Source organism: Gavialis gangeticus, unplaced genomic scaffold (genome assembly GCF_001723915.1).
Source record: "Gavialis gangeticus isolate Ggan-Ray unplaced genomic scaffold, GavGan_comp1, whole genome shotgun sequence".
Lineage (NCBI taxonomy): Eukaryota > Metazoa > Chordata > Crocodylia > Gavialidae > Gavialis > Gavialis gangeticus.
The window spans coordinates 68,107,900-68,116,838 of NW_017728993.1; the positions used below are offsets into that span (position 1 = coordinate 68,107,900).

At 42.5% G+C, this 8,939-nt stretch overlaps 1 protein-coding gene across 3 annotated transcripts in view; it reads left to right on the forward strand.

Moving 5' to 3' along the window:
• The first annotated feature begins 12 nt into the window (after positions 1-12).
• The window catches only part of SUCO (SUN domain containing ossification factor), a 110,289-nt gene continuing 101,362 nt past the window's right edge, over positions 13-8,939 (forward strand). For all 3 annotated transcript variants that reach the window (XM_019501947.1, XM_019501948.1, XM_019501949.1), the window contains exon 1: positions 13-214. In XM_019501947.1, coding sequence (XP_019357492.1) covers positions 150-214 — 65 coding nt within the window. In that variant the 5' untranslated portion in view covers positions 13-149. The remainder of the gene's footprint in view (positions 215-8,939) is intronic.

The following is an 8,939-nucleotide window of genomic DNA, read 5'->3' on the forward strand; positions in this document are numbered from 1 at the left end:
GGCTTGGTAAGGGGCGCGTGCCGGCGGCGGAAGCGGAGCGAGCGGCCTCTCCCTCCCTCCCTCCCTCCGTGCGGGGACCCGACCCCCCGGGCGGCAGCCGGGAGGATGCGCTGCCGCCTCCCGGTCGGGGCAGGCAGAAGGGGGAGACGATGAGGAGGCCGCCCCGCCGGCTCCTGGCCCTGGGCTCCTGCCTCGTCTTCTGCCTCCTGCTGTGGTGAGTGCGGGCGGGCGCGCCGCGCCGTGCCGGGCTGGGCCTGCCCTGGGAGCGGGGCCGCCGAGATGGGCTCCCCGAGGCGAGTAGGATCCTTCCCCTCCACTGGGAGAGCCCGGGCGGCCGCGTCTCGCTACCTCCTGTGGGCGCCCGCCTGGGGCAGGGCTTGAAATGTGCTCCGTTCTTGGCCGGGGGGGTGGGGGTGACCCCATGATGCTCCTAATAAACCCCGGCTTATGATTGCCACATCTTACAGGGGTGTTCTTGTCTCTTATAGGGGGCTCAGCCTCCCTGTAACTTGAAACCTGCTGGGAAGGGTCTGGCTTCTCCTCTGTGCCCCACCGTGGTAGTGGCGGGGGGCGCTTTGACAAGGCAAATGATCCATGGGGGCAGCTTGCAGTGCCTTCTTCTGCACAGAGCAAGTGGCATCTTTAGCCAGGATCCTCCATGGGGCCCAGGCTGCATCTATTGCACAGCTTCTCTGCTTGTTTCCAGCACCCAACTTTTCTCCATCCCTCTGAGTTGTCACCTCTGTCCAGGGTCCCTTTTGCCCCCCTGGATTGTGGGGATGGCTTTCACAGGCTTTACTGGCACCCACCCCTCTTCTGCGTGTGCTTCCTGCAGCCTTGGTTATCAGCAGCTGAAGTTGCCCTGTCCTGTTTCAGTTGTCGCTTCCTTTTTCCATTGTGTCTCAATACTAAGCTCACCTTTAATGTTTAAGGAGGTGCACAGGACAGCCTGCCTGCTGACCTACATCTCAGTTGTCTTGTGTTGGTTCCTGCTCCCTTGGCTCCAGCAGCAATGCTGGCTGCTGTCTCCCCTCTGCAGCCTTGTGTTTGCTCCAGACGGGCTCCCTCAGTTCATCCCAGTGATATCATTAGAAGCCTTGAACATGACAGAAGCTAGCAACTTTTGGGGCAGTAGTACCATGGTACTGACGGTGCTGTAAGCATTGCTCCTTTAGTACAGTCTCAGCAGTGTTGTGATATTATCACCCCTGAAATAGATTAGTTCCTGTCATTTCTCAAGGCTTATAACAGCAGTCAGGAAATGGGCTGTTTGAAGGTTTGAAAATTCCAGTTTCAAGCCAGATAATACCACTGCACTATGTATTTAATGAGCATTACATTTGGATTAGTGGATGCTCCAGGTAAGTGCATGGCCTTTGTTCAGTCCTGACATTATGCACCTAAGCAGAGTATACTTGGGATCAAAATGGTCTTGATGCTGCAGATAGAAGTGAATAATGTGGGCAGATACAATAAGCCAAGAGCTTCACCAAAAGTTACGCGTATGGAAGATGGTAAATTCCATAATGCCTCGTAACGTGGATATTAAGGGAAAGGAGATTAGCAGGGGAGAGAACTTGGAGAAGGACTATTTCCCTGGATTTCTTTTGCATCTTATAAATAATAGCAAGGCTTACCTTAAATCACTTCTCTCTCACTTCTTACCAGGTTGCCAGAAGAGGTATACTAGTACTCCCAAAATATATACAGATTGCATGGAAACTTCTTGCTGTAGTGATCATCTTTTATGCATATTGTTGTCAGCTAATCACAACTTCCTTATTGTCGTTCTGATTTCTTAAACTTTTGCCAGTAACTTTTATTTTTCTTTTCCTTTAAAATCCCCTGGGGCTTTTCTGGTTATTTTTTGTGAAAGGTGCTGTTTCTATGTTGGACTGTTTTCAAAATTCTGGAATCGGTGAGATTTCACTTTTATTAATACAGCTGCCAGGTTATTCTCATTTTAAACACACAACAAAAATTCTGTGTACCATGGTCTCTTATAATAAAGTTGAGCAAGTTCCTTCTTGCCTTTTTAGTTATGAACAGTTGTAGTGTTACACTTTTTAATTTTTTTAAAATAAATATAAATGTAAAATATAGCTTACTGAATTGCTATGGCTTCTCTGTTTCAATTAACACCACACAGTTGCGCTCATGGAATTCCATTAGTGGCACTTTGTTTCATTATAGGGGTTTCTTAAGAAGCCAATAATATTGGGGCTGATGTTCATAACTTTACAGGAAAACACATGGACAAACTACTGAAATCTTGAAATGTGCTTGGTACAAATCTTGTCTTGTCTCTCCAGGTTTAGGGGGCTCATGTTTAAACTTTGAGTTATTACTTGTTGCAGAGCCTGAAAAGTTGGTGACCTGTATTTTGTTCAGTAGGTCAAAATATCATGGAAGTGTGGCTTATTTTTTTCCAAAAGATTTTTCCTTCCTGTCCTAAGGGAAAATTCTTTTATTCAGTAAAGGTAGAATTTATTTCTTTCCTTAACATATTTGTGGCGACTTTGGTCTGAGGGCTTTTTTTGTTGCAGGAACCAGGGGTCTTTAAGAATGAATCTGCAAAAGCTGACAGGAACTTCTTATTTTGTTTTTGAAATAGGATGTTATCAGTTGAAAAAGGTAAATAAGAATGAAGATTCCCTCTTCCCTGCCCCCTTCAACCCCAGTTGCAACAGGATATTGAAAAGCCTGAATTCTGGGGGAAATTAGTATATTATTACAACTGCTCAATAAATCTTGCTGGGGAAAAACTTGCTTTGTGCCAAACATTAGAGAAATGTATGTCAAACAATTTTCCTAATCAGGATTGGAGATAGCGCTATGGTATCTGTTAACTTCAGCAAGAACAACACACCTCCTCTTTTTTTTTTTTTTTTTTTACTGTCCTAGCTTGAACCAGTGGATTTATATCTATATGTAGTAAGGGATGTGTGCAACTCACTTAAAAAAAAATTTAAAATTAAAATCTTTGTGAATTATAGTCAATGGTATTAGTTAGGGACTAGTAGAGACTAAAACCTGTCTGAAATGTGACAACACAGCTTTTTCAGTCTTTCAGTAAATCTGTCATACCATTTCTAACTTGTCTGATGAAAATTTATATGACAGTGTTTCTCAAAGTTTTTTAGGCTCCAGGCACCGCTAGATTGGCTAGAGGCACCCCTCGGGAAAATGTCGGCTCTTAATTCTCACTCACATTTTTTGATCACAGAAAAATAATAGAACAATTCTTCTGTTGCAAGAAACCTGGGAAGACCATAAAATGTCTTGAGTGTTTTAATGCTGTGTTTCCTATTTGAAATCTCTGGGTTTATCTTGTGAACCATGTGCATGCTAACATTGCGTGGCACCTGGTAGCGCTCTTAAAAGGATCGTGAGGCACTCCAGAGTGCTTTGGTGCCCAGGCCTTGAAGCATTGCTATATGCTGTAATCAAACTGTGCCACAGGTACTTAAAGGACAAGAAATTGACTAGGGTTGTTAGAGAGTTTAGTGGTTAATATAATATAAGCTAACTAATGAGGGGATAAGATGTACTACAGTGTATATATAAGCATGTACCTATGAGAGTTGAGGGGGCAGGGGGAGATGCTGGGAACACATTTACCTTGGTATTTCTACTTGTTTTCTTCTCTAGCATTTAAGAACTACTCAGCTGAGAACTAACCTTGTATTTGTGATCCTTCTCCAAATACTTCTTGGTAAGGATATTTTTATCACTTGGATGCAGGCATTTCAAAAGCAAAGGGCAATGAAGCCTTGGTTTCAGTTATCTGTGGACTGACTAAAACAGCAGTTTTTAAATTTTGTTTTAATTGGGAGGTGGGGGCACTCTTTAAAAACCGTAATATGGAAATGCATCTCCACAGATCTGCACAAAGCTTTAAGGTAAATTGTATGCAGTAGTTGGAGACATCTGTCTTTCTAAAAATGGAGTTAAAAAATAGTTTCAGCCAATAAAAGAATGTTTTTAGCTGGCTTTCGCAAACTCATTTTGATTGGTTTCCTTGTCCCATCAACAGTCAAGGACAGTATGAACAAATTAATACTTTACTGTTTATATTAAAAAAAAAAATGTTGATATGCATCAGAGTTATGCTTGCCAGAAAAGCATAATCTTCATGTAATCTTTGGGGGAGTTTGAAGGGTTGCTTTGGAAGATGCATTTTGTCTACCCTTATGGGCATGTCCTCAGTGAGTGGAAACATGCTTTCTCTGGGGACAACAAGCAGCAGCACTTATTTGTGCCTCTGCTGCCAGTTGTCCCCAGGGAATGCTCCTGCATGCATGCTTTGGTGCATGGCAAGTTGGCCCGGGTGCGATAGGGGAGGCTGGAGCCAACGCTTGGGCTGGCCCCAGCAGCACCTAAGGGCGGGCCCCCCTAGGGCTCCAGCAGTGCCAGTCTGGGTGCATAGAACTTGGTTGGCAGCTGGAGCGTGGCTCTGGCCAGCAAGTCTCTGGTTTCAGGTGGCATGCTCTGCCACCATGTGCACCACCCTGCTTTGTTCTGAGGCAGGTTTTTTTGACACTGGGATCTCCGTGTCAAAAAACCTGCAGTGCTGCAAGCTAGCAGCAAATGCTGTCATTGTGTAGCATGTGCAGTCTGTGGCACTGCAAACTGCATGTGTGCGCTCATCTGGATGCGCCCTCGGTATATTAAATGCATCATAGTAGATCTTGAGCCTTAACAGTTTGCCTATTTGTAGAGCCTTTAAAATTATGTGAATTGCTTTGGGTGTAAGTGATATACAGCTGCTCATTTTAAAGCTAACTTTGATAGCTGTTTAGTAAGTAATGTAAATCGCATAAATTTTTTTTTGGTAGGGGTGCACCAATAAAGATTTTTGGGCCAATTTTATTAACCAGCCATGTTGGCCAGTACCAATCTGATAGCCAGTACGAAGCCCAGCAGCTTGGAGAACAGTGTCCGGTGGATAAGTCTGGGGGGGACAAAGAGAACAGGCCCCTATGGTGAGGGAGGGAATGGGGCAGAGGCAGGTGCTGCCTAGCCAGGATGGGGCATGGGACATAGCTGTGGACAGCCTGCCTCTGCCCTATGCACAAACCTGGGGTTGTGCACAGCGGTAGGGAATCTCTGCCCCAGCCCCACCCCCCCACCCCCAACATGGGGGCCTCAATTTACTAGCCGGACTCTGCTCCCTAAACTGCTGGGCTGCCTTCCTGGCCACGTGCATGCTACAGCTGTGCTCATGCATATGGCGTTTATCAGTGACATTATCGGCTACACTGGCCAAAAAAAGCCGATTGCCGATAACGTCAATTTTCCTTTTATTTGTGCTGATCCAATATTAGACGGTTATATTGGTGCACCTCTAGTTTTCTGACATTAAATTGATAAGTGAAATTGACTGCTTTAAGGCTCTTGCTTCATAGGTCAGTTCTCACTTTATAAATCCCTACAAAGTTGGCACTGCTGTTTTTTAGAAGTGGGTAAAAGGAGTGTGAATATTGAGTGTTTGCCCATATCAAAAGTTTTGCTTTGGTATAGCTATATTGGTAAAGACACCCTATTCTAGGTATGCTGCAAATCCCCATTTAAATTACAAGTGAAGGCTCTTTTTTCTGCTGCAGCATATCTGCATGTATCTGTGCTGGGACTTAAAACAGATGTAGCTACAATGGCTAGGAAATCCCTGATGTGCACAAGCCCTAAAAAACTTTTTCAGTCATACATCAGTATTGGTGACACAGTGAAGCATAGAATTACAGGTGTGCAGACTCGGTCCTGGAGGATTAATTACATGAAAATTTGTAATGAGTCATAATTTTAAACGCTTTCCTCCTGGGTTTCTTGTTTCTGTTTTTGTTTGTTTGTTTTTTTGTTTTACTAACAGTTCATGGAAGGTTACATGGAGCTGTAAGTCTGCTAGTTTATTACAAGCTTTTGTAACTGAAATAACCTAAAAATATTGTAAAACTTGGTATTCTAAATGTAAACTTTTTTCTATGACTGCCAGACAGAAGTCCCAAGGTCATTCTAGCAAAGATGCTATACTGTGTCATATTACTTCAGTGTTGCTACATTTGTCCTGCACATCATCTCACTTTCCATGGCTGGAATCAGACTCTAGACAGACTAATTAGAGACGTCTCCATTGCCTTGCTGTCTTTGACCTAAGAAAACCAGTTCTGATGGTGAAGGAAGCCCATCCCAGTCACTGACACTTGGGGATAATTTTGACTTAACTGTGGACAAGACAGAGAGGTTTGCCACTTGCTTTCGGGGAACCTCTCTTCCAGCAGTCTATTTGTTACTTGTTCTTTCCCTGCCCCTGTCTCCAGTAATGTTCCAGTGTCCTCATGTGGGAATGTTTCTGCTGTGGGGTTCAGTGAACTATTTTATATTAGTCATTGGCTTTAATGCTGTTTAGTGTGAACTAGGCTCTGAGTGTGCCTGCTAAATCAAGCTCCTGTGTGCGTTCAGGTAGTGTTTAAGATGCACTGAGTCTCGGATCTAAATGGTAGTGGTGCACCTTGGTAGGAGCCAGGTGGCTAGTAGCTCAGACAAGGACATTTCCGCATGCACGCAGAATCTAAGTTTTTAAGCACCAGAGGAACTAACCAATCCAAACTTAGTTACTAAATCAGTGATTCTCAGTCAGGAGGCCATAGCACCCTGGAGTTTCCCTGAGATCCTTTTAAGGGTGCCCCTTGGTGCTATGTAATGCTAGCACTGTTAGATGTGCAAACCTGGTTCACAAAATAAGCCCTGAGATTTCAGGTAGAAATCTATGGTGTTGGAGACATTCTGACTTATGCTGGTTTTTCTGGGATCTTTGCAGCAGAAAAACACTACTTTTAACTTCAGAAAAATAATATAGCCAACTGAAAACCAAGATAGCACTTTCTGAGAGACCCCCTTGAATCTAAAGGTTGAGAACCACTTCACTAAATGAATATAGGTACCTAGTGTATTTTGGGACTGCTGACATATGGGGGGGGTGTTGTATGTAGCTGGAATAGCTATGTTGGCTTATGTTATAGAGGAATGGTGCTTCATAATTAAAACCTGACTATACTCTTAATAGTAAACTCCTTTTTATTTTATTAATATTTAGTCTGACAGCTTGTCTGTTTAGTCCTCAGTTATTTTCTTTTAACTTTCCAAGTGAATTGGACAAGCAGGTACTGAAATACTGAACTAAAAAATACTTGAAGATTGTTCAAGTACTTTCATGTCACTTCAAAAAGGGCTTGTCCTAGAAACTTCAGGTTTGTTCAAGGTGTCTGAGAGAATCCTGTTTAGTCACCCAGTTGTGGTACTTATTGCCATTGCTTTAGGTTGCAGAGCAACACGCTTCAGCCTTTGGTACTATGCTCTCATCTTTAGCATTATTACAGGTGGTCCTGTAAATACCTCTTAATTCTCTAAGTTGTTTGCCTTGCCGACTTTAATCTTTCCCTTCCCTGTTTCTCTTTTGTGCTCCCCCCCTTCAGCTTGAAGTAATTTCAAGTGAAACAAATGTATTTGGATTAGTTTTCAGTCTTAATTTTAAAGATTTATTTCTTCTTTCTCTTGGTAAAGAGTTGTTGCTTTTGAAGTAGGGGAAGATTTCATAACCCTCATATTACATTAAAAATGTCATATTCTTGTTCTTGAAAATGTTGTGTCCTGTTCCTGCCACCCTCCCCCCTGCTTGTAAGTGGCGTTTGAAGAATGCTGGCTAGAATACATACTAGCTTTAATGCAAAGGATTCTAGAACCTAAAATTGGTGAAAATATTCCCACAATATTAAAACTACAGTGAAATATTAGTACAAGAAGTAGAAACACAGTGGTAAAGGCAACAGCATAGTCAGTATTCATTTTCCAACTTAAAGTTCAGGTGCTGGAGGTGGGCAGTCAACAGCAGTAGTAAAAACTATCAAGTATCTGGGATGGTGATGATGAAGTACCACATTTTTAACTGAAAGGTCCTTCAAACTATTCTGAATCAGCTTACAATGCTTGAAAAAGGGATCTCTTTAACTTGCAAAATTGTTACACTTGTTGGCCTGGGAAAAAAACATTGCATAGGTCACAAGGCTGATTTATATATTTATTTATTTATTTATTTTTCTCTCTCTGTTTATAAACCTGTTTTATATAAAGTGGCTGGGTGCCATTTATATAGCACATCTTTTTTCACAGTCAGTTCCCATTTAGCATAGACTTAATCCTAGCATTTTGAGACTACCGCACTCCAGTATTGGCATAAATAGCCTATTTCTGCTTCCTTCATGGATAGCATTAAAAATAGTAGCTGTTGGATTATTTCAGAGCCCTGTCCTAGAATGGGTCACTATATTAGGGCCCCATCTAATATAGGACTCTTTATACATGGGGAAATTACTGGGTAATAAGCTAGGATGCGAGGGTTTTTTCAGTACGCTAGCTGCTATTTTAGCATGCAGCAAATGGTGTGTCTGCATGGGGAGCTAGTATGTAGTAGTTAATGCTCTGTAAATTAAAGTTCTATCTTACTTTATACATGTGTAGACAAGTCCACACAACTGTAAATGTTCTGCTGACCCACCTATAGTGTGAATGAACTTCAAAAACCAAAATACCCCTTTATTTACTAGATCTCAAGAGATTTTGAAAATGGTGTTAAGTTATGCTTTGTCTGCATGTAATGGCAAAAATGTTTGATGAAACTTATGTTTGCAAGTCCCTAATGTAATGGAGGGGTGCATTTGGTAGTAGTGTTGGTCTGAGACAAAAATAAATCTAGAAATCTTGTTTCAGAAAATATCTTTTATTAGATGACCAAGAAAATTGCATGAGAGTATCTTTGTGAGTTGTTCTCAGTGGCTCTTTGTTAATATGTTGGAGAGAATCCACGCTTTATTACCTTCCTGTATTCCTGAGTCAGTATGAGCCTCTGTAGGGTTTTGTATTTTTTTTTTGGGGGGGGGGGGGGG